Raw genomic sequence first — 25,425 nt, forward strand, 5'->3', positions numbered from 1 at the left:
CAATAAGTGCTTCATACACTTTTCATTGTGATCCATTTTCCGTCCAAATGAGTCATCATTCTGCTCTTCCTAGTTGGCAGTAACACCTCCAAGCCTGATCTGAAGCTTGCAGGTGAGCCTGACAGCAATAAGAAAGTCAGGACCGTCATTCCACATTCGTTGTGGGCTCACAAGGGAGGGACATCGTACACTCAGACGAATGCTGCTCATCACTACACTGCTACCAGTATTACTGGCTAATGTTTTAACTTGCTGAACTAACCATATTAGATGCTGTGAAATGAAAATACTATTAGGAATTTTCTTTAGTAATTTAGTAATTTAAAGGTAGTAAATCAAACCCACGCATGTACATCAACAGGTAACTAAACACACCCACACGCATCAACAGGAAACCAAACACTCACACACATCAACGAGACACCAAACACACCCACACACATCAACCGGACACCATACACTCACACACATTAACAGGAAACTAAACACTCACACACATCAACAGGACATCAAACACACCCACACACATCAACAGGAAACCAAACATTCATACACATCAACTGGACACCAAACACTCATACACATCAACAGGACACCAAACACATCCACACACATCAACCGGACACCATACACTCACACACATCAACAGGAAACCAAACACTCATACACATCAATTGGACACCAAACACATCCACACACATCAACCGGACACCATACACTCACACACATCAACAGGAAACCAAACACACCCACACACATCAACAGGAAACCAAACACTCACACACATCAACAGGACACCAAACACACCCACACACATCAGCTGGAAGACAAACACTCATGCACATCAACCGGACACCATACACTCACACACATCAACAGGAAACCAAACACACAGACACATCAACAGGACACCAAACACACCCACACACATCAACAGGAAGGCAAACCCTTGCACACATCAACAGGACACCAAGCACACCCACACACATCAAAAAGACACCAAACCCTCACACACACCAACAGGACACCAAACACACCCACACACATCAACAGGAAGCCAAACACACACACACATCAACAGGACACCAAACACACCCACACACATCAACAGGAAGGCAAACCCTCGCACACACCAACAGGACACCAAATACACTCACACACATCAACAGGAAGCCAAACACACATACATCAACAGGACACCAAACACACCCACACACATCAAAAAGACACCAAACCCTCACACACACCAACAGGACACCAAACACACCCACACACATCAAAAAGACACCAAACCCTCACACACACCAACAGGACACCAAACACACCCACACACATCAACAGGAAGCCAAACACACATACATCAACAGGACACCAAACACACCCACACACATCAACAGGAAGGCAAACCCTTGCACACATCAACAGGACACCAAGCACACCCACACACATCAAAAAGACACCAAACCCTCACACACACCAACAGGACACCAAACACACCCACACACATCAACAGGAAGCCAAACACACACACACATCAACAGGACACCAAACACACCCACACATATCAACAGGAAGGCAAACCCTCGCACACACCAACAGGACACCAAATACACTGACACACATCAACAGGAAGCCAAACACACACACATCAATAGGACACCAAACACACCCACACACATCAAAAAGACACCAAACCCTCACACACACCAACAGGACACCAAACACACCCACACACATCAACAGGAAGCCAAACACACATACATCAACAGGACACCAAACACACCCACACATATCAACAGAACCACACAGCTCTCAGCTAACACGGCCACAGACGCTCCTCCCCAAGCATTTAACATGGTTTCCCGTGGTCCCTTATCCACCCTGAATAGTGCTTCATCTCTAATGGGTCTCAGCTCCCTACCAAACATTCTTCCTATCCTCACTCGCCCGCTCGCCTTGTTTGTCCTTGGACGGCTTCCTCTGTATCTGTGGAACTGTGTCACCTCTCTTCATTCTTGCCTCACCTCCTCCCCCACCCTGAAGTTCAGTTTTACTTGCGTATTTATGTTTCACACATTGCTGGGGTCATGCCTGTCAGTTCATTCCAAATAAACTTCATGTCTCCCACCTTAGCGGCTTTTCTTTTTCTGTGGTATGCTGAAGCACATTGATATTTACACCTGTACTCTTGCTAAATGTCCCCACACGCACACACACTTTGATGCGCTGCTCTAAGTGTGCGTGCTGTGGACTGGATTGTAATATTAACTACTGATAATAGCATTAGCATTATCATACCTCCTTCATACACTGTTGATTTCTGGAGTATATCACTTGACCAGGGTATCTCATAACCAGTGTCACATGATGTCTCCATCCAGCTGTCACATGATGTTTCTGTACTACAGTACAAGTGTCATAAACAGGCATTAAGCTGGCCAGCCTGTGGGTCATCTGTGATCAGGTATGGGAAGGTCACATGTTATCATCCTAGAGGGATCGCTACCCAGTTCCATTACCCAGGTCACAGGATATGCTCGAGTCAGGGACAAAGCCGCTGGCCAATCAGAAAGCTTCCGTCCCCTAGCCAATGAGCACAGACGTATCACAGTACCTCCGCCTCTCGACACAAGGGCCAGGCCTCATTGGGACACTGCAGTGGAGTGACAGCTCTGATGGGCATGTCTCTCTCTGCCTGCCGTCAGGTCTTTGTGGCTTCCTGGCTCGGCAGGGGACCCGTAGGTGGCAGCGATGAACAACATCGCATTGATCACACTGCTTGCCATTGTGAGCAAGCACTAATGCATTAGCACCCAGCTAACACATGTAAAGCACAAGAGAATATGAACAGCACAGGGACCCCATCTTTTCTGTTTTCTTATTTTTCCCATCAGGCAACTTTTTTCCCTGTGTCATCCAAAATCTGTTAACGGAGGCCTTTGTGGGAGCGCATTTTCGGAAGGAACAGCAGTTTCCTGGGCGCCCCCTCACCACACACAGTGTGCAGAGCACTAGTCACAGGTGTGAGTCACAGGGAGGGGGAGGGGGGAGCAGTGTCAGGTGTTTTACTCTGTACTGAGAGGGCAGGTGTTTGCCTGCACACAGCAGGTGGCAGGTCCCCAGAAGCAGTATGACAGCCATGCCTGCACGTGCGTAACCTTAGCACAGTGTGTGAGGTGTTAGGAGACTTGTATCCATGTGCATGAGTGTGTGCCTGAATGTGAAAGAATCTCTTTATATATGTGAGGGTGTGGGCACGTTTCTGGGGCTGTACTATGTATGTACATGTCTGTGTTCCTGTGCTTCTCTGTGTATGTGTGTGCCTATGTTTCTTAGTATATGTGTGTGCCTGTCTTCCTGCATTTCTCTGTGTATGTGTGTGCCTGTGTTTCTTAGTATATGTGTGTGCCTGTCTTCCTGCATTTCTCTGTGTATGTGTTTTCCTGTGTTTCTCTGTGTATGTGTGTGCCTGTGTTTCTCAGAATATGTGCTTGCCTGTCTTCCTGCGTTTCTCTGTGTATGTGTTTTCCTGTGTTTCTCTGTGTATGTGTGTGTCTTTGTTATTGTGTTTCTCTGTATATGTGAGTGCCGGTGTTCCGGTGTTTCTCTGTGTATCTGTGTTCCTGTGTTCCTCTGTGTATGTGTGTGTCCCTTTTCCTGTGTTTCTCTATGTATGTGTGTGCCTGTGTGCCTCTGTTTCTCTCTGTGTGTAGGTGCCTGTATTCCTGTATGTTTTGTGTTCTCTCTCTGTATGTCTGGCTTGTGAGAAAATCCGGGGCCACAAAGTTAACAGCAGTGACTATGAGCCTCAGACAGCAGCTCTATAAATAGGAGGGTATAGATGGAAATGAATGAACAAGTCAGCAGATCTCTCTCTCTTTCTCCATTTCTCTCTCCCTCCCTCTCTACCGTTCTCTGCCCCTCTCTCTCCCCCTGCCTCTCTCTAATATAATGAACGCCCCCACCATCTGTCCAGATGCTCTGCCTTTGTGTCTCCACGCTCTTGTTGCCTGTCCCTGTGTCTCTATGTGTGCCAGTATGGTCAGCACTATAGTATTTGGTATTTTGTGGACATTGTCAAGGAGAGGTGGTGGCCCCAGTTAAGGACATCTGCTGTCACACCCAGCCAGCCTCTTTGCACTAAGACACAGGTTCCTGCCCATGAGGGCCTGATCTCTCTCCAGTCTTGCAGCCTTCAGCTGATAGTCATCAGTATCATCTCCATCACTGAGGATATCCCTGTTCCCACAGTCACTGATCCATCCTGAGCCGTTATCACCATGCTTCTGTGACTATGGGTTTTTTTTTTTTTTTGCAGTACAAGGACAATACAGCTGGTTATTCACAGTTTTTAGCTCATGACTGTCTGATCATATGACTTTCTCCATTCCCTTTAGAATTTTGTCCACGGTGGGATCGGAATTTGATCTCCGGACGCTGCGAGCAGTGCGGGTCTTAAGGCCCCTAAAGCTGGTGTCCGGAATTCCCAGTGAGTAGGAAATTGTGCAAGATTGTGGGACTGAATCCAGGGAACAGAATCCTGGCCAGCAGACAAATGAAATCATTGCCGTGTTGTTTAACCTGCACTTCTTCCCCCAGGCCTGCAGGTGGTGCTGAAGTCCATCATGAAAGCCATGATCCCCTTGCTACAGATTGGGTTGCTGCTCTTCTTTGCCATTCTCATGTTTGCCATTATTGGCCTCGAGTTCTACATGGGCAAGTTTCACACGACCTGCTTCGACCTTATCACCAGTGAGTCTCTCCCGCCCTCTACTGCTAGTACAAGTTTTTACCTGCAATATTTTTCTGTTGTTCTTCTGATGGACCAGATAGGTACTGTTCATTTGGCATTTATTTTCTGAAAATGACACAGAGATAGAGTGGCTCCATCCCTGATAGAAGCTTCTTCTTCCTTCCCTGTCTTAGGAGAGATCCGAGAGGAATTCCCCTGTGGAAAAGAACCCCCATCCAGATTGTGTCCCAATGGCACGGTGTGTCGGGAATACTGGCTCGGTCCCAACTATGGGATCACCCAGTTTGACAACATCCTGTTTGCCGTGCTCACTGTCTTCCAGTGCATCACCATGGAGGGCTGGACTGACCTGCTCTACTACGTGAGTCGAGGGTTTGAGCAGAAGCACACGAATGAACCAGTTTGCAGTGTCATTGAATGAAGCTGTGCGAGTAGCCTAGTCCTGCCATGTGTTGTCGCACCTGTCTGTCAGGGAACGATGGGCCCACCCCCCACAGTATCAGCCTTGGGGTATGTCATCAGAGCTGCTGTTCACCCTCGGATGTTGATGACAATGAAAGCTCCTCCTTTGACCAACAAGGCAGCCTTAGAACACAGTTCTCGTTGTAGGGGTGTGTCACTTCCTGCTCAGCCATCCCCAACCCTGTGCAGTCATCCGGGTATACTGTTACTGTAATTCCATGAATGCGGCCCTTCTATGACCCTGCAGTTCAGTAATGAAACAAGCCAAGTACACCTCACCGGCTGGGGGGGCACATCATAGGCTAGGAGGGTGGTGGGGGTTAGTGATGCCTGACTCCACTAAGACCTCTGCAGAGACACACACAGACATAAAGCAAACCCAAGAACAGTCACCATCTGCATGGATCACATCATTCCCCCATCCGTTCCCCTTGTGTCTCTTTCAGTCTTCTTCTAGCCACACCCTATTCACCCTTCCCTACCTCTCCCGCACACCCTGCCTTCCCTCTCTGTCACTCCTGGTCCCCATTGGTGCTGATCTATATATAATAGTCCATCTTCAGCTGGAGAAGAAGCTAATGAAAGCGTAATGGCTAGAAAGACTGCGGTGGGCGCACAGTGAGCGGAAAGTCAGATGGGGAGGCCAGGCCAGAAATACTTCAGTTTGAGTACAGTGAGCAACGAGTCAGATGGGGAGGTCAGGCCAGACAGACTTCAATGCGTGTGCAGTGAGTGGCCAGTCGGATGGGGAGGCCAGGCCAAAAAGACTGCAGTGTATGCAGTGAGCAGAGAGTCGGATGGAGAGGCCTGGCCAGAAAAACTGCAGTGTGTGTAAAGTGAGCGGACAGTCGGACGGTGAGGTCAGGCCAGAAGTACTGCAGTGTGAGTACAGTGAACGACGAGTCAGATGGGGAGGTCAGGCCATAAAAAACTGCAGTTTATGTACAGTTAGCGGCAAGTTGGATGGGGAGGCCAAGTCGGAAAGACTGCAGTGTGAGTATAGTGATCAGCAAGGCAGACAGGGAGGCCAGGCCAGAAAGACTGTAGTTTGTATACAGTGAGCGGCGAGTCGGATGGGAAGACCAGGCCCGAAAGAGTGCAGTGTGTGTACAGTGAGCAGCAAGGCAGACAAGGAGGCCAGGTCAGACAGGAGGACGTCTGGCTCAGCTGCTAATTATTTGCGTTTTTCTTACCAGCTTTTGTTCCTCAGCTCTCCATAATGCCACCTATATGATATCTGTGCTATATTAAGCTTCATGACAAAGTGACGTGCTTAATCATTTGGATTAAAAATTTAAGTCCTTCATGATAATGCAGCATTCAGGCCTTTTCTTAATTTATTATTTTATATCACACTTAGCTCTGTGTCATATGCTAAATAAGTAAATAAATCTGACAGGGCCGCCAAACTTTAATGTTCCAGTACTACAGAGACTTAGGTGTAAGGCGGCAAAGTAAGAGCTCAGTTAACCTTCCGGGAGTGCTGGCTAAACAGGCTTGATGGACACGTGGCACTGCTCTCTGTGTTTAATCACAGCAAATTCCTTGCCATTGCTGTTAGTGTGGAGCTGTTAGCGTGGAGCCGTTAGTAGCTTAACCAAACACGCTGCGCACTCCTTGAACAGCAGAACCTTCACGCACCAGGAGCTCCACTGCCTGTCCATCTTATGCTGTCTCAAGGTCATCCACGGCCAGTGTGAAATCATATCAAGAGCCAAGATACGCAGGAAAATAGAAGCGACGTTCTTTACGAATTATGGCTTCTCTTGGCTGGGGTCTTGGACGGGGTATTATAATGTCACCGATCGGGAATGCTGGGCCCCCCAGCTGTTTTTAGAGAGCATAAATCATCCTGTTTTGGCAACAGCAGCAGGACCTCTGGCTGCCAAGGACTTGATCACACAGGTTTTAAAACTCTCTAGCATGGTGTCATTAATGCTCTACTGGATAATCATCAAGAGGACTTCATAAATACCCAGATAATCATGCATCGTATCTGTATTGTACACAGAATAACCCATTTCTACTACGCATGCTCAGCTACAGGCTGGGCTTGTTTTTCTGGCACTATACTGCAGCGAGGCTCACTGGGGATCTCGTGCAGGATCCTATGTCTGTCTGTGTCGTTCAGGTTAAGTCCCACTGTCTAAAGACATGCTGTTGACCTGTGTTTTTAGTAGGCAAGTCCACTGTTTTCTGTTTTCAATAATGTTAGCATGTGCGGGGGTGGGCAGCCAGTTGAGGTTGGACCCTTAGAGGTTTTTCTTCCTCCCCTCATTGTCATCTGACTATATTTCTTTCACTTCTTTGTCTTTTCTTTCCCTGTTTTGTATTATTCTCTCTTAATGATGTCGTGCCACAACACACCCATGTAAAGTGCCTTGGGGTGGCTCTGTTGTAAAAGGCGCTATATAAAAATTAATTGAATTGAACTGAACTGAATTGGTATCTCCAGCTAGCTCATCATGCATGTGTTATGATGAATTAGCATCCCATCCGGGGGGGTTACCCCTGTCTTGTGACCTTTGCTGCATGGCATCGGCTCTGGGGCCCTCGTGCCATGCCCAGGATGGGTGCTTGGAAGATGTATAGACGTTAACTGTGCACACTTACGAATATGTAGTCTTGTATGGTGTTTTATGGTGCAATATCATAGTGCCTCTGGTCAGTGCCGTAACTCTCTGGCACCTGCATAGATCATGGTGAGGTGTGGGCTTTATAATCCAGCAGCAAGGAAACACTGTCTGATCTTCCCTGGCTACTGGAACAAAGAGTCAGTATGTACACTGTGTCAACCATAGGCCTTGAATTGGTCATCCATTATTGTTTGTATTATAAACAATGTGCAGCTCCTTCTGCCTTCTGATTGGACACCAAATCCCAGTACCCACAAAGCACTGTGCTTGATCTCCCTCACTTCCACTTCCTGTCTGTCTGTCAGTCCTCCTCGATCTTCCACTCCCGTTTATCTTCCCTGGCATTGTTCCCCAGGGCATTTGCTTATCAGGAAGCAGGAGCCTTATAGCCTAAAGTGCCTTTCCTTGCAAAGAATGATATTGACTATTACACAATTATATTTCGTATCATATTATAGTGCAGTATTATAAGTTACAGTAACAGCCCGATGCTCTTTTGCGCTTTCACACAAACTGAAGTGTCAATTTCATCCTAAGAAAAGCCTTGTAGCCCTTCCCTCTTCTAATTAATCCAAAGTGATTCCATTTGTAGGAATATTCACAATTAATGCCAGTGTGTTAACTACTTCCTGTTAGAATAACATAAAGCATTGTCTTGTTGATGATAGTATAGCTTGTCCGCTAAGTCTAGATAAAAGCATGGAGCCAAATACGGGATATTCTGGGAAGAATATATACTCATTGCCTTTGCAATTTATAAAGCCCCAAGACAAAAACCATAAATTACCCACAGGGCCCGAAGGATAATAAAAGCATATCACAACTTATAAATAATCTGCATAGTTAAATGTAAAGTCATTTCTCTGGTGCAGTACACCTTACAGAATGTTCCGGATCACCTATGGAAACTCGTGTGAAGTTGGTTTCTCTGCAGCGGTGCGGCATTCCGTCGGGCCAAACTTTTTGCCAGTGTTGTTTTTCCGTGGTTCCTCCGCGCTCTTGAGAAGCTGTCACCATAGATTTATACATCTGTGGCTTCTCCTGTCACCTTTGGATGAGAGAGATGGGCTCTGTATGTGCTTGGGTGGGGGTACAATTCTGCAGCATCAGCACAAGTCCTCTGTACATCTTTGTCCCCTCCTCAGAGCAATGATGCCTCAGGAAGTGCCTACAACTGGATGTACTTCATCCCCCTGATCATTATCGGCTCCTTCTTCATGCTGAACCTGGTTCTGGGAGTGTTGTCAGGGTGAGATTCACTGCACTGTCCTTCCCTGTCCATGGGATGGCCATTTCCTCTATTTCCGCTAAGTCTCCGTTGCTGTGTCCGTCTCAGCCTGCCGTTGATGCCGGATGTGTCTCTTAGGGAGTTTGCCAAGGAAAGGGAGCGGGTGGAGAACCGGAGCGAATTTCTCAAACTACGCAGACAGCAGCAGATTGAGCGGGAGCTTAATGGCTACCTAGAGTGGATTTGCAAAGCTGGTATGTCGCCGCTAACAGTCAGAGCAACTGGACCAAGCTCTATACCAAACAGTACTGAAGGACATTTTGTGTGTGTGTATATTTGTGTGTATTTACGGGCTGATTAAAGGGATCGTTGTCTATTTTGTCTCTTTAGAGGAGGTTATCCTGGCGGATGAGGATAACGACACAGATGATCGAATGCCCTTTGATGGTATTTGACAGCTCTCCTTACTTCTTCATGCTCTCTCTGTCGCATTGCTTTTTCTTCTTCCATTTACCGCATCTTCTTTCATTCACTTTCTCCTTCCATCTGTCTATTTCTGTCTCTACAAAATTCGGCGGCCCACCCTGGCCACATGAATCAAGAAATGGGCCTTGTAGAAAGATCTTCTAGTGCCTTCGGTATGTGATCTTCCTCCCATAGGTTCCCGGCGACGGCCCACCATGAAGAAGAGCAAGACTGATCTTCTTAACCCAGAGGAAGGAGAAGGTGACATTGCCGTAGGTGAGACTGCAAGGGGGGTGGTGGAGAGAGGGACACATGGCCAGGGCAGTAATTGGTCAATAACAGACCTCGGGAGTTGTGGTGCCGCAGAATGGAGAAGGATCAAGGAGAAGGTCAGTGAGACGATGAAGCACATGTGGAACCAGTAGCCTCATACCTCAGCTCGCTTTCTGCAGGATCACCATTTGCCCGGTCCAGTATCAAGAGCTCAAAACTAGAGGGATCCTCCTTCAACAAGAAGGAGAGACGCCTGCGCTTCTTCATCCGCCACATAGTGAAGACGCAGGCCTTCTACTGGACCGTGCTGTGTCTGGTGGGCCTCAACACGCTGTGCGTGGCCGTCGTGCACTACAACCAGCCGGAGCTGCTCTCCGACTTCCTCTGTGAGTTCTCATGCCATCCCCATTCCAGGAGTACTAACCCTAACTAGCAAGAGTGTGGGCAGTTTAAAGATCCACAGCTAAGACTGTTGATTGTGAAGCTCACAAGATAACCTGAGCGCATTGCTACCAGGTGTCCAACATCTCATTCACATTTACAAAGCTCATGCATAGACTAATTTGGCAGGGTCACCTTGGCCTTATGTTGTAGGGAATTTATGCTGTTAGACAATCTCATCTGAAATTATCACTACTGCTTGTGAAGCTTGTGATCCTATTCAAATGTCCCACAAAAGTCCCCCTCTTCAAGCTCAGTAAGTCTGCAGCCATCTTTGCACGATGTGACCTCTGATGCATGATGCCAAACTCCTACCTTTACTGTGCTTTCAATATTGTTGCCTGTCTCTGCTTCTGCTTCCAGATTTCGCAGAGTTCATCTTCTTGGGCATTTTCATGTCGGAGATGTTGATAAAGATGTATGGCCTGGGAACCCAGCCTTATTTTCACTCGTCCTTCAACTGCTTCGACTGTATTGTGAGTTTACCACAGAGAACTGTATCCGCTACCTCCATATTGTCATCAACGTTGTTTATTTTCTTAAACTGAATGAACTAGTCTGTCTATTATTGGCTTATTGGAATGTTTTCTTCTGCTTGGCTTTTGATTATATATAAACTGTCAGTGGCGAGGATGCTGATGATGCTTACGGTCCCCCCTGTCCTGTTGTGTGGCAGGTCATCGTGGGGAGCATATTCGAGGTGCTCTGGGCAATCATCCAGCCTGGAACCTCCTTTGGCATCAGCGTCTTACGAGCTCTCAGGCTGCTCAGGATCTTCAAAGTAACCAAGTGAGTGTCTAGCGCCTTCCCTGAGCTTCGGAGATGGTGTCAGGTTCACAATTGGGCTCACTGGGGCTTGTCTGTCTCCGCTGGACTGAGCACTCTCATCCTTCTCCAGGTACTGGGCGTCTCTTCGGAACCTGGTCGTATCTCTCCTCAACTCCATGAAGTCCATCATCAGCTTGCTGTTCCTTCTGTTTCTCTTCATCGTGGTCTTCGCTCTGCTGGGAATGCAGCTGTTCGGCGGCCAGTCAGTAGCCTCCCATCACCCGGCCGACTTTTCTGAATTTACATGCGAATGATTTAAACGTCTGTCGTCTGTTGTGTTTTTTTTTTATTATCCAGATTTAATTTTGAGAGCGGCACACCTCCCACCAACTTCGATACATTTCCTGCAGCAATAATGACAGTTTTCCAGGTAAGTGGAGGAGGAGGAGGAGGAGGAGGAGGAGGAGGAGGAGGAGGAGGAGGACAGGTGAAAAGCCATTTAGAGGAGTGTGTCATCCTTTGCACCACACAAGGCGCAGCTCAGAAAAATGGCTCCTCACTCTGCCTTTCAGTTCCCTTATTTTTTAAGAAATTGCAGAGATTCTCAAGTACTGACGTCAGTGCAGGTCTGAGCGAAATGTGTAACGCTGAATTATTAAAATCAACATCTTATGCAATCTTCTAACTCTGGTCTGCAGTAAAGGCTTCTGAGTAGAAGCTTCTTTATCATTGAGAATTGCATGTTAGCGTGCTCTGTTGTTTCCCAGCACCATGAATGGTTAGGGTTGTTGGCTGTGTCCCTGTGTGCCATCTTAACATGTGAATGTATGATGTCGGGTTTCTCTCCGACAGATCCTGACAGGAGAGGACTGGAACATGGTAATGTATGATGGTATCGAGTCTCAGGGCGGCGTGAACAAGGGCATGGTCTTCTCTGTCTTTTTCATCGTCCTAACACTCTTCGGCAACTGTATCCTGTTCTCCAAATCGCAGCGCCTGTTTTATCGCAGCGTTAATACGTACCATGATCATGATAGGGTTGAGGTTATTGACTGCTTGCTCAAATTTATGGATTTAAATTCAGCTCCGGGTAGGAAATTAAGAACTTAATGATGAGCTTGCGTGTGAGGTGCCCTCTGTATGGCGAAAGCTGTATGGCATCCTTCATCAATGTGCTCTGATATTTTTCAGTTTCTTGTATTTTCCCATGCACCAGTTCTGCTTTCCTTGACGCGCTCCTTTCAGACACTCTGCTCAACGTATTCTTGGCCATCGCCGTCGATAACCTAGCCAACGCCCAGGAGCTGACTAAGGTATGGCAGCATCTGGCCTATCGGTGCTGGCCTCACTCTCAGGCCTTCACAGTTAGTCCGCCGTTCTTCTCCTGCGCTCTGAAGGACTAAGTGTGCACACTTTGTATGGTGCCCATAAGAAGCCGTCTCTCCCCTTGGGTCTACAGCCAGCTCCTCCTCTCACGGCTAACCCATTCTTTTCCAGGATGAGCAGGAGGAGGAGGAGGCCGCCAGTCAGAAAATCGCCCTCCAGAAAGCCAAGGAGGTTGCGGAAGTAAGCCCGCTGTCCGCGGCCAACCTGTCCATTGCCGCGTAAGTCTCTCTTTCTTTTCCCCCGACATGCTATTTCTGTGCGAAATCCTCAGCGGCCTGTCTCTCAACATCCCTTCGAACCAGATTCCAGAGGGACGGCTCCCCAGGGATGCTTCCTCTCTGTGTCTCCGACCCTCCTTTGCTAAAACAATCCACTTCTTGGGAGCATCATGTCGGACCTGATAAGGGTCTCCAGAAAAATGCGAGTGTGTGGGGGGGGTGGCAATCTAATTAGACACACACATGCTGTTGTACAAGAGCAGGAAACACTCATCTGCCTGCAATAGGATCTTTGGATAGTTGTAGCTGGATGCTGTTGGTGTTGGTTGGTGCTGGTTGGTGCTGGTTGGTGTTGGTTGGTGCTGGTTGGTGCTGGTTGGTGTTGGTTGGTGCTGGTTGGTGCTGGTTGGTGTTGGTTGGTGCTTTCTCCATCCCAATGTAGCTCAACGGCTTGGTTAGAATAACACGTGTTCATTCTGTGATTCTGGGCTTCAGTGATCTAAGACTGTCAGCTCTGATAGACAAACCGTCAGAGTGAGACCAACATTGTGTTTGGAACTTTGACTATTATGTAAAAAATGACGCCATAATCTTCACCTTAGGGAGGGAATTAGATTTTTAAATTAGATATCTGAAAAGGAGGGGCTCTCAGGAACATAATGTACTATTCTGATGCAGAGGATTTCCCCGGCATGCAGGCACCTATCGAAGCTACTTCAGTGCTCTTTAGACTATGGCTGTGTTACGGGAATGTGTCTTTCTGCGGGTATCGATGTCCAGTTTGAGAAACGACACGCACTGCATCACAATAGCTGCCGTTCAGTGACTTCACTAGGTGGCCTGGATTTTTTTACTGGGCAGAACCTAGCAGGCTGTGTCCTCCTGGAATCGGGCTGTTAGGGTTGAGTTCTCCACATGCATGTCATCTGTTTCCTCCTCAGAGTGACAGTATGCACAGAGCGCGTCAACGCAGCCCAACATTCGCTGGACTGGTATTTATTCATTTACTGGTTCTGTTCCTTACTTCCTCTCTTCTCCTTTGCTATCTTTGCCTTTTGTCGTCTTCCTTGCTCTGGTTGTACCTTCGGCTCTCTGTAGTTGTGCAGTCTTAGACTCACCTCAGGCCCCCGCCTCTGGCCCTGATTTCCTCCTGTGCCCATAGATTACAGGTGTTTCTCCTCGGTCCTCCTCTCTTGCTTTCACTCATTTTATGTGTTGTTTCCTGCAATGTTGCTGCTTTGTGGCTTGCATCGGGGCTCTCCCGAGCATTATTTTGGGAAATCGATGTTATTCAATTTGTATCAGCCCCTGTGTTGTCACTCTTGGCACTGTGAGGTGACTCTCACCCCTGCCTCTGTGTGGGTTGAGGACCCTCTGTCCCTCCAGCCTCTCTGTCGCGCGATGCTCCTACAGAGGACCACAGTCTCGCACCATGTATGGCTCCCTTCTATCTCTCTCATTGATCCCTCTGTGTTGCTTCATCTGTCCCGCGTGCAGTAAAGAACAGCAGAAGAACCACAAGGGCTCCAAGTCTGTGTGGGAACAGCGAACCAGTGAGCTACGCAGGCATACCCTCATGACCAGCCGGGAGGCTCTCTACAATGAGCTGGACCCGGAGGACCGCTGGAAGGTGGGTTCTGGCTTTGTTGAAATGGGCCATTTTCTTTGGGAACATGTTGCCATTCACTGGAGGTGACATTCGTCATGTACCACCCAGGTGTCATATTCACGCCACATCCGGCCCGACATGAAGACCCACCTGGACCGGCCGCTGGTGGTGGATCCTCAGGAGAATCGCAACAACAACACGAACAAGACCAGGCCATGTGACGAACAGGAACAGCGCCTGGGCCAGCAGCGTGCCGAGGAGTTCACGCGCAAGCAGGCCCGCTACCATGAGCGAGGCGGTGGCGCGAGGCAGCCCTACGAAAGGGCCGACTCTACTGAGTCTCGCCGGGGCCGCAAGGAGCATGAGCCGGGTCAGAACCAGCACCCCTACCCTCATTTGGACGGCCCTGATGACCGCAACCGGGACCCCCATCGCCGGCACCAGCACCGGCCGGCAGCCGGCCGTGCCAAGGAGGGACGCAGCATGTCCCCCCGCGGCGAAGGGGGTCCCGTGGAGCACCGGCGACCTCGCCAACACCGCCGCCCACCAGAGGACGAGGATGGGGGAGGGGGGCGAGGCGGCCGGCACAGAGGCCCACCGGGCGAGGGGGGGAACCGGAGCAGGCCGTCTGACGGTGACTGTGACCACATGGATGGTGGGGATCGCAGGCAGAGACGTCATCGCCATGGTGCCCAGTCCACATACGACAATGATGGAAAGAAGGACCGAGACCGGGAGCGTGTCCGGCAGCACCGGGTCCGGAAGTGAGTATGGAGGCAGCTGAATAAAATGGATGATGGCCATCCTTCTGCTCCTCATGTTTCTTTGGCCTTCACCCCCTCTTCCTCCTCCTTCACTCCCTCCACATGCAGGGACGGCCATGGGAATGGACCACATCTGTCCACCACCCGGCCGATTCAGCAGAGCCTGACCCGGCAGGACAGCCAGTACAGCGAGGACTTGGACAACATGATGAACAGCAAGTTAGCCACGCAGCCCACTGTCACCGCCGCTCGCAACCACACCTCCCCCCATATCCTGTCTAATCACAGCCCCTCGTCCCTCCCAAGTCCTGCCAATCACGCAAGCAGCCCTGTCCTGTCCAACAGTATGCCCAATGCTGTCAAGGCTCCCGGAAACAGCAACCCAGAGAAGGCTTCTGAGAACAGCCTCATCCTGATGAACCCAGCGTCCACCCCCACTAAGACAAGCACCAAGAAGCCAGATCATACCACTGTGGACATGCCACCGGTGTTCCCCTCCAATAATGCTATCCTGCAGGGTGGGCACATCCGCATGCATGTTTGCCTTACTCTCCCTATTAGGCATCGTAACGGAGTCTTACGTTCTTAACATTATGAGTGGGGTCGTGAGTGTGGACTCACTGTATGCGTGCACATGTGTGAGAGGAAGCGTGAGGCGATGCTGTCAGGCTTGTCTGCATCTCTTGGCTTGCTGTGCACTTCTCTCATCACACTCTCATCTCCTCTTGGCTCTGCAGTGAACAAGAATGCCAACACAGAGCCATTGCCCAAGAAGGAGGAAGAGAAGAAAGAAGAGGAGGACGATGACGATAAAGGCGATGAGAATGGACCCAAACCCATGCCACCCTACAGTTCCATGTTCATCCTGTCCACCACTAATCCGTAGGAAGGCCTGCATGGACCCTGTCTGTCTGCCTGGCAGTCCATCTGTCTGCCAGCCTGTCTGTCTGTTTGTCTGTCTCTCCCACCAACTGTTTGCTTGCCTGGCTGCATGTCTGTCTTTCTGTCAGTCTGATTGTCTGCCCGTCTCTCTGTCTGTCTCTGCCTGTCTTATCTGTCTGTCTCTCTGTCAGTCTAACTGTCCGCCTGTCTGTCTATCCATCTATCAGTCTGCTTGCCTGCCCGTCTGTCTGTCTGTCTGTCTGTGTATCTGTCATACAGTGTAGTCTACAATAAAGTTCTGTTATGCATTAAGAGAAGGACACTTGTTCTTCAATTTTGCTGCAGGGTAGTAACAATGCATTAGCATAGCATGATATATTAGCACAGCATGATGCATTAGCATAGGATGATATATTAGCTTAGCCTGATGTATTAGCGTAGCATGATATATTAGCCTAGCGCTCATGTGGTCCCCATGGACAGACAGTGCAGGTCTCACCGGTGCTCTAACGCTATCCTTTGTCCAGGTTCCGCAGGCTGTGTCACTACATCGTGACGTTACGTTATTTCGAGATGTGCATTCTGCTGGTCATCGCCATGAGCAGTATTGCCCTGGCGGCAGAAGACCCTGTGCAGCCCGACTCACCCCGAAACAACGTGAGAGGATGCACCTGACCGCAAGTCTACCCGCCTCGCAAAGTCTTCCTGCTGTTTACTCCGCCTACATTCTCTCTTCTCTGTGTCCTTCTGCAGGTTCTGCGGTACTTCGACTACGTCTTTACTGGCGTTTTCACATTCGAAATGTTAATCAAGGTGAGTGTGGCTACAGTACTCCTGTGTGCAGGACTGTGTGTTCAGCAATATCCTGCGTGCTCGACAATCCTCTGTGTGCTCAGCAGTCCCCTGTGTTCACGAAGGCGCTCTTTCTCTCTGTTGCAGATGGTGGACTTGGGCCTTGTGCTTCACCAGGGCTCCTACTTCCGTGATCTGTGGAACATCCTGGACTTTATAGTGGTTAGTGGTGCCCTGGTGGCGTTCGCCTTCACGTAAGTGTCACCCCCGACGCCCCTCTTCCACGACCTCCCACTTTTCGCTCAGTCTGCCCCCTGCTGTCCGGAGGCCACATTGCTGCCCCACTGGTATTGCGGAGCCCAGTATCGCTCTCCCCCCTGCCTGACTGATCCCCCCTCCCCCGTCTCGTTCTGCCATAAATTATTGTCCTTCACATCCCCTCGGCTCAGTCATGTGACGCTCCTGCCTGCTCTCTCTCTCTCTCTCACACACACACACGCCCACACACACACACACACACACACTGTCAGCAAATCAGCTGGTCCGTGACTTGGCCCCTCCTGAACAGCTGTCCATTCAAGCCTATGGCAGCTTTACCCCCTGCCCCCCTGGGCTCATGTCCAGACTCTCCGTAGTCCGCACCTATTATGGGAGGGGTCTACCTGCCCCCCTCGTTCATCCCCAGCCACTTCCCCATCTTTCTCTCTGTATCTTTGTTACGCTCATCCACCCAGTTAAGCCCAGCAGCCTTTCTGTGACCCTTTTAGATTCCACCCCCAATACTACACCCCCCCCCCTAAAAAAAAAGCCCTGAGACCGGCTGCCTCCGGCTCATTTCCGTGGGGGTGACGACCCCAGGCACCTGTAACCCTTTAGTGCCCAGGCAGTTCTGGAACAGCAAGCCGTGTCCCCCCCCTCCCCATCTGGAGCAGGTATTTCAGCCAACTTTCTCTGCACGGCCCATGGAGCCTGCTGGGGGGTGCTGTGAGGGGGGTGGGGGGGCTGGCAGCACAGCAGATGCAGGGACAGGAGACTCTGCGTGGCATGATGCTATTCAGAGGCCTGCCTTCGTAAGACGAGCCTGTGTCTGTGCACTGGTGTGTGGACACACTCCTCAGGTCCCAGGCTGAGCACAGCAGAGTAGGCCAGAGGTGCCAGGCCGGCTCACAAATGGGTATGGCCTGTGCCAGCGCCTCCTAGAGGAATGTCACAGAATTACAACATCTCATTAATCAGTTATTAACCTCTATGGATGACAGTTGTCCATAAATTCATACATGGATCTGGGCTGTGGCAGTGCCTCCTGGTGGAATGTCATGGAATTACAACATTTTATTAATCAGTTATTAACCTCTAAAGATGACAGCAGCTCACAGACTCATACAGACTTTCCACCACAGGTCCAGCTGTTTTTTGCCCTACTGCCCACTATCATCCAAACAGGAGAGTAGAGTGTGGGTGATTCACTTCACTGCCAAGGTGACTGGCAAGGGGACAAGTTGCGAAGGGCAGCGGCAGCTCTCGCTGCACCTGCATCCGCTCCTCTGCTCTCCTCAGAGCTCGCACTGATACCCTAACATATAGGATCTTCCAGGGCGAATTGACATCAGCAGGCTGACGGACCAGTGAACCTTTTGTGAGGCATTTTGTGTGCACCAGCTATGTGGCGCCTCTTGATGATGTCAGAGACCCATTAATGGGGGGCACCTGTCACACTCTGCTTCTGCTCTGTGATCAACACTGTACAGCGAATCTCAAAAGCAGGTCCGTTTGTTCTACAGAACTGAAATTCCTCTCATTATTGGACCTTATTCTTTCCAGATCATGCTAGTTCATGCAGTTTCTGGCTTTTTGTAATTAGTCTGAGGGCAGATTTCGAGTGTGAAAGCCTGACTCGGTCCCGACAGCTGCAGGACAGAGGAAGTGTGCCCACACGTGGTTTACATTCACAGTGATCACGTATGCGTTTGTAGATGTGGATGCTGTGCAGGAGGTCTGTATAGAGAGCCTCTCAGCCATAGGAATATCCGGGGGACTGGCTCCATTGTGCATCCCCCCCCCCCCCCCCCCCCGCATGCTGGTCCAAGGGACCGCATCTTTCTTTTGTCCTTGGCTTTTCCTGACCTCTTTCACCTGCATCTCGTACTGGGTCCCCTTTCCGTTAGGGTGCCATCCTGAGACTGACAGGCCATCCAGGGCACAGTGGGGCGTTATGCCTGTGAGCCAAGTACTCACTCCATGTTTCCATTCTGTAGTATTGTGTCTCTGTGGGTGTGTGTCTGTATGTGTGTGTGTGTGTGTGTGTGTGTGTGTGTGTGTGGTCCAAATATACCTTACCTTGTGGGGATCAAATGTCCCCACAATGTGCTGAATGCCAGTTTTTTTGACCTTATAGTGACCAGTTTCCTAGTCCCCATAAGAGACAACTCAATCTTCTGAAAATCTGTGACTTCAATCAAAAAAAACTAAAAATGCAAGAACTTGTATTTTGGTGATTACTTATGGTTATGATTAGGGCTGGGTAGGGGTTAAGATGGTCATGACTGGTTTCCACAAAGATATGATTACAGGTCTGTGTGTGTGCATCTGTGTGTGCGTGTGTGTGTGTGTGTGTGTGTATGTGTGTGTGTGTGTGTGTGTGTGCTCCTATACGGATCAGTACCGGCTCCTTAAGACACTAACACCTCTCCTTTGCCCCAATGTAAGACTCTCTGGTCAGATCTTACATCTTCACTGTCCATCCATATGAACAGTACAGCAGACCTGGGCTTGTGAGATCTGGCATCGTAGGAGCCTCAGACACACTTCCTGAGTCAACTCAGCATGGCTTTAGTCCACTGTGCTTATTTACCTCATACCAAGGCCCATTCACGTTACAACTGTCTGTAACGTCTGACAGTAAAGTGTGGCATTTCTGTCACCTCCGCACAATCCCAGTGGATCCCAGGTCTACAGCTCCCCCACTAGGGGGCGCTAGAGCGGCTGGCCGCACGCTGTGACTGCTGCTGGTTCATATGGGCCCTCGGGTGATGGTCTGTGCCACATGACGGGACACTGCATGATCGCTCGGCCTGCGAGGCTGAGGCCGGCCTGCCTGTGTGTGTCTCTGTACTTCTTCTCAACAGTCCTGCCGTATCCATAGGAGAATCTCTGTGAGATCAGGTGGATGCACACCAATGCAGTATGACGCACGGATCACTTAAGTCAGAGCACTCTGGTGCATCTGTGATCTTCCTGAACAACAGGAAGTGGTGCTGGGACATTATTCTAACCTAATGTGAATGCAGATAATTCCATCGACCTGCCGTAGGTGATACTTCATTATATATAGATGTATATACTGTGTATATATATTAAAGTATGTCAACAGAAGGCAGAAAATATATGGATTGTAAGTCTAAGTGGCCTTTGTGTATCTCAGATTGTCCTATATGTACCAGACTTGAGAAGGAAATAATAAATTATCCATCGTGCTGAGGGCTCTTTTGGTTAGAGGTTGTCGTAAAGGAGTCACGTGATACACTGTCCTGCTGACTTCTGCAGTATCTGAAGCTCGTACTCCAGCTTCTCAAAGGATTGCGGGTCTACTGGGAAATCGTTAGAGCTGGGCGCCAGTGGGGGGCGCTGTTGTAACCAAAAACGCAGGCTTTTTTCTGTTTTCTTCTTCTCTCAGTCTCTCATATAGATGTCTTTCCTCCTCCAAACCCTTCCTTGTTCCCGTGTGTGCTCCTGTTGTCCGTGTCCCTCTCTCTCTTCCTCGCTCCTCCCTCTGTGTCTGTCACTGTCATTGACGCTCTCTCGTCTCCTCGCCCGGCCACGTCTACAGGAGCAGTGCCCGGTAAAGTTGCCCTTCTTGCACTCTTTCTCTCTCTTTATGGCTCACAGTGGTCTGATTGGCTTCCCTCTCTTTCTTTTTTTGTAAGTGTTCATACTGCCCATTGCAAGCCCTCTGTCGTCCTCTGTCTCTCTCTCTGTACCCCTCTCTGTCTCTCTTTCTCTGTCTCTCTCTGTCCCCCCTCTCTCTCTCTGTCTCTCTTTTTCCGTGTCTCTCTCTGTCCCCCCTCTCTCTCTGTCTCTCTTTCTCTGTGTCCTTCTCGTCCTCCAATAAATCAGCACAAAGAGCGCAGAATTAGATGTGTTCATCACCGTTTTTCGACTCAGCTTTAGTTCACGCAACATTTTACGGATGCTGACAGTGCAGGATTTCGTCCAGTTAACAAAACCTCCTAAGATCGCCGCAGCCCGACCTCTGAGCCCGACGCAGGACATCCGGAGCAAAGCAGAGGCTGGGTCATGCTTCTGTGTGTATCAGCTTTTAACATTTGGTGGCAGGGGCAGGCTGTGCGGCCGCAGTTCGCTGGAGCGAGATGCAACTGAGCTAGGAAGCAGATGGGTGGGAGCTGGAAGTCAGCAAATGCCTTGGAGATCAGCAGCTAAAAGCAGGCTGACGGGCAGCCCTGACAAAACCTCTCCCCAGCCCCACATCTGGTCAGGAAGACGTGCAGCAAGGACAGCTCTACTGTGCTGCCTACAGCCACAGCATCCTAGAACCCACTGGGTCATTTTAATATCCAGCTGACATGGAAAAACATCACACAGGATGGTGAACATCGACTATTAGCTGTGAGCAATGAAAGGAGGATTCCCTATTCAGACTAAGTGGGGATGAAGGTGAAGATCCTCACCTCTAACTTTTTGTTCTGGCCCCGGAGCAAGACTAAGCTGTTCAACCCCAAATAGAAAGAGTGAGGCGAATTGTTCATTTTAAGCTGCATGCAGAAGCACTTTGTAAGTCACAGGGGGCTTTGATTACAGTGTGGTAGCATGATAGCATGATAGCGTCGCACATCAGGGACTAACCAAGAAAAGCTACAAATGAAACATCTGCTCACACCGACGGCCTCATACATTCAAGAGACTAAACTCATCCCCCCCACTCCCCCCCCACCCCGCCACATTGAAGCCTCCCTCTAGATAACTAAGTCCCACTAACTGTTTCTCTCCATACAATTCAAAAAAAGAAAGAGCTTTGGCTGGTGTTTCCCTGCGGAAATGCCCGCAGACTGTGTTTCGTTCCCAGGTTATTTCTGTTGACTACCTTCATGGGCCCAGTTTTCAGAAATATTTATATCTGTCCGATAAAATGCAGCACACATGCTGAACCTACAATAAAATGCTGGTGGCTGATCCTTCTGTGGGCCCCTCCTCATCTGAATACTTCATTCCCAAATGGCCTGCAGAGGGAGCAGTAAGGGGAAGGACATCAGCACGATCAAGTCCCTGCGAGTTTTGAGGGTGCTGCGTCCACTGAAGACCATCAAGCGGTTGCCCAAGCTGAAGGTACGGCCCCTTGTCCAAAGATGTTGCATGTTTCCTGATCTGTGAGCTTGCTCTGTTTGGCTAACAATGTCTGCTCTGCGCAGGCCGTGTTCGACTGTGTGGTGAACTCTCTGAAGAACGTCCTCAACATCCTGATCGTCTACATGCTCTTCATGTTCATCTTTGCTGTGGTGGCCGTCCAGCTGTTCAAGGGACGCTTCTTCTATTGCACCGACGAGTCCAAGGAGTTTGAGCGCGACTGCAGGTGAACGCCGATCGCCCCACTGGAACATCTGTTGGTCAGGAGCAGCCGAGCCTGATTAAGAGCGTCTCAAAGTGTCTCGGGAACGTAGACTCACACCATGGCGTTTGACCGTTCCAGGGGCGAGTACTTGGTGTATGAGCGTGACAATGAAGTAAGAGCTCAGAAGCGGGAGTGGAAGAAATACGATTTCCACTACGACAACGTGCTTTGGGCCCTGCTCACTCTCTTCACTGTGTCTACTGGAGAGGGCTGGCCGCAGTGAGTGTCCATACCTCCTACTCACCTGCATGTAGATCATTTTCAGTCATATATATATCTTCTGTTAGCATTCTATAGTTCCCATCCATTCGTGACAGCTCCCTCTCAGCATGACGGCTTCCTGCACTCAAACTATGCTAATCTCTCTCTTCACCTCAGGGTGCTGAAACATTCAGTGGATGCGACTTATGAGAATCAGGGCCCGAGCCCGGGGTACCGGATGGAGATGTCCATCTTCTACGTGGTGTATTTCGTGGTCTTCCCCTTCTTCTTCGTCAACATCTTTGTGGCTCTCATCATCATCACATTCCAGGAGCAAGGAGACAAGATGATGGAGGACTATAGTTTGGAAAAGAACGAGGTAACATGTGCCCCTCCCTCTCCACAAGGCCGTCCCTGATGTCCCTGAGTGACCTTCTCAGACAGTCCTAAACCCAACCCTATCCCTCTAGTCTAAGATCCCTTAACCCTATCCCTCTAACCCTAATGCTAGCACTAATCCCCTAATCCGTGCGCCCCGGCTTGTGTGTTGTAGAGAGCCTGCATTGACTTTGCCATCAACGCCAAGCCTCTGACACGCCATATGCCCCAGAACAAGCAGAGCTTCCAGTACCGAATGTGGGAGTTCGTGGTGTCGCCCCCATTTGAGTACACCATCATGGCCATGATCGCGCTCAACACCGTGGTGCTCATGATGAAGGTAAAGTCCCTGACCTGCTATAGGCAGAGGCGGACATTTCAAGTCCAGAAAGTAAAGATCCAAACCAGGATTTTGTTTCAACCAACCATTTGAGTACTCAGTGACTATGACTCTTTATACTCAACTGGTTGGTTGAAACAAAATCCTAGTTTGGATTTTTCCTTTCTGGACCTGAAACGTCCGCCTCTGGCTACAGGTTAATGAGCTCCTTCTCTTTCCTATAACCGACTGCTCGGTGCAGTACCTCTGATCATTGTACAGCTTTGTGTAGTCTGGCTTGTTTAGTGTTTAGTGTTTAGTCCACTGATTAGAGTTATATTGATAATGCAACACTCTAATCATTTAACTTTTCAAGAGCAAGAAACAAGTTGCTTAAAATATGAGTGTTTTGTTTTGTATGTTCTAATGTGTCTGTTTTATGTCTTTCTATGTCTTGTTTTCTGTGTGTGTGTGTGTGTGTGTGTGTGTGTGTGTGCAGTACAACGGAGCCTCAGACGCCTACGAGAACGTTCTGAAGTACCTCAACATTGTTTTCACTGGCCTTTTCTCTATGGAGTGTTTGCTGAAGATCATCGCTTTTGGAGCACTGGTGAGCCCGTCCTCCTGTGAACTCCCCAGCATGCCCGTGTCTTATCACTCACCTATCCAGTGATTGAAATCCCTTGGGGTGTACAGACACCCTGGGGGGGGGGGGAAGCAGATGTAAAGACAGTTGGGAGAGGAGTGTGAGAGTGGAGATAGAGAGCTCAGTCAAAGAAGAAGTAGAGAAAGACCAGGGTGGCCACATGGGGGTGAGGGGGGGCATTTTAATTAGCAATGCTCTCCTGTGACCAGTAAAGAAAATACTGTACTTTCTTGGGGTTCCTTATGCATCATGCGTGTTACTGCCAGACTATTACATAACAAAAGTCAAATTCTCAGAAATAACTACATGAAAAATACAGGAAAACATCTGTTTCTTTGTCTGGCTGGTGATCAGCGACACTGTGAAAGGGGACAAGTTGGAACATAATTCGGTTGCTCTGGGGTGGGGCCCAAAATCTCTAGTGGAGTGCTTGGTGGTGAAGGCCAGGTAGACCCCAAAGAAGACCAGTCTGGGTCTCACGTCCCAACAAGGGTCCAAACACAGCTCCTGTTCTGACATCTCACCTCATATCCCCACAGAACTACTTCAAGGATGCGTGGAACATTTTCGACTGTGTGACTGTCCTTGGCAGCATCACAGACATTTTGGTGACAGAGCTAGGGGTAAGTTTGCCGAAGGAGGTGGTCGGCCGGCTTGCGTGTGTGTTTGTGTGTGTGTGTGTGTGTGTGTGTGTGTGTGTGTGTGTGTGTGTGTGTGTGTGTGTGTGTGTGTCTGTGTCTGTGTTTGTGTTTGTGTGTATGCGTGTGTATGCATGTCACAGACATCATGTGTGAAGCATGAACTTCACAGGTGTTATGTATGTGGGGTGTGGACAGGCCAGCAGGACCATCAGAGAAATGTGCTTATCTTCACTGTTCCAGGAGATCTCAGATCATCCACAGGCTAGGGCAGGTTAGGAGGAGCCACGGATCAGTTCAAAGATACATTCACCGGTTCACATTCATCAGTAGTAGAGCTATAGCCAGTCAGACACAAACTCCACTGAAAAACTTTCACTGGATACACCATACCACCAGCTGGACATTAAACTTTAATTTTTTCATCTCTATTGGACCTGTTTATAAAGCATGTAGTGCAGTTTACAGTTCGTACAGTGCTGCTTACAGTGCATACCGTGCTGCTTACAGTGTGTACAGTGCAGTTTACAGTGCGTACAGTGCTGCGTACAGTGCTGCTTACAGTGCGTACTATGTGGAGTTGTCTTGAAATCAGACTATTATCCTTACTTTTCCACTCATCGTCAAAACAACAGTCAGGGAATGGATTTTATGTTTGCATGTGGCAGAAATCTTGGACTAAATAAATCACATTTCTGCTAAAAAGATTGATGGTTTATGCTAAACAGCAGAAAGATTGAATTACAGGTGGCATGGAAGGTCAATGACTGCTGGTACTCTTATGTAAGGGAGGCCGTTCATTTCCCAAAGAGAGGGACATCTAGTGGCCAGTTAAGGCAGCAGAACCATGAATAATTAGCTCTCATTTATAAGGCACAGTTCACTGTCAATGGAACATTAAGTATAAAGAGTAGGTATGCTTTTCGAAACAATTTTCCCCGTA

The 25,425-nt window shown here is 49.2% G+C and overlaps 1 protein-coding gene across 20 annotated transcripts in view; it reads left to right on the top strand.

Annotated features, from left to right (window-relative positions):
* The window catches only part of cacna1aa (calcium channel, voltage-dependent, P/Q type, alpha 1A subunit, a), an 86,651-nt gene that overhangs the window by 27,675 nt on the left and 33,551 nt on the right, over window positions 1-25,425 (top strand). For all 20 annotated transcript variants that reach the window (XR_007384732.1, XR_007384729.1, XR_007384734.1 and 17 more), the window contains exons 4-32: window positions 4,398-4,489; window positions 4,600-4,752; window positions 4,927-5,114; window positions 8,997-9,100; window positions 9,218-9,333; window positions 9,470-9,526; window positions 9,740-9,820; window positions 9,997-10,203; window positions 10,622-10,734; window positions 10,935-11,047; window positions 11,157-11,288; window positions 11,384-11,456; window positions 11,879-11,996; window positions 12,272-12,339; window positions 12,524-12,630; window positions 14,128-14,260; window positions 14,348-15,003; window positions 15,112-15,521; window positions 15,741-15,885; window positions 16,413-16,542; window positions 16,639-16,698; window positions 16,825-16,931; window positions 21,918-22,017; window positions 22,101-22,261; window positions 22,379-22,519; window positions 22,679-22,880; window positions 23,055-23,219; window positions 23,698-23,808; window positions 24,384-24,467. Coding sequence is in view for 12 of the 20 variants with exons in the window: in XM_048991496.1 (XP_048847453.1) it covers window positions 4,398-4,489; window positions 4,600-4,752; window positions 4,927-5,114; window positions 8,997-9,100; window positions 9,218-9,333; window positions 9,470-9,526; window positions 9,740-9,820; window positions 9,997-10,203; window positions 10,622-10,734; window positions 10,935-11,047; window positions 11,157-11,288; window positions 11,384-11,456; window positions 11,879-11,996; window positions 12,272-12,339; window positions 12,524-12,630; window positions 14,128-14,260; window positions 14,348-15,003; window positions 15,112-15,521; window positions 15,741-15,885; window positions 16,413-16,542; window positions 16,639-16,698; window positions 16,825-16,931; window positions 21,918-22,017; window positions 22,101-22,261; window positions 22,379-22,519; window positions 22,679-22,880; window positions 23,055-23,219; window positions 23,698-23,808; window positions 24,384-24,467 (4,327 nt within the window). In the remaining 8 variants the exon portion in view is untranslated. The remainder of the gene's footprint in view (window positions 1-4,397; window positions 4,490-4,599; window positions 4,753-4,926; window positions 5,115-8,996; window positions 9,101-9,217; window positions 9,334-9,469; window positions 9,527-9,739; window positions 9,821-9,996; window positions 10,204-10,621; window positions 10,735-10,934; window positions 11,048-11,156; window positions 11,289-11,383; window positions 11,457-11,878; window positions 11,997-12,271; window positions 12,340-12,523; window positions 12,631-14,127; window positions 14,261-14,347; window positions 15,004-15,111; window positions 15,522-15,740; window positions 15,886-16,412; window positions 16,543-16,638; window positions 16,699-16,824; window positions 16,932-21,917; window positions 22,018-22,100; window positions 22,262-22,378; window positions 22,520-22,678; window positions 22,881-23,054; window positions 23,220-23,697; window positions 23,809-24,383; window positions 24,468-25,425) is intronic.

The sequence above is a fragment of the Brienomyrus brachyistius genome, chromosome 22, assembly GCF_023856365.1.
Source record: "Brienomyrus brachyistius isolate T26 chromosome 22, BBRACH_0.4, whole genome shotgun sequence".
Taxonomy (NCBI): Eukaryota; Metazoa; Chordata; class Actinopteri; order Osteoglossiformes; family Mormyridae; genus Brienomyrus; species Brienomyrus brachyistius.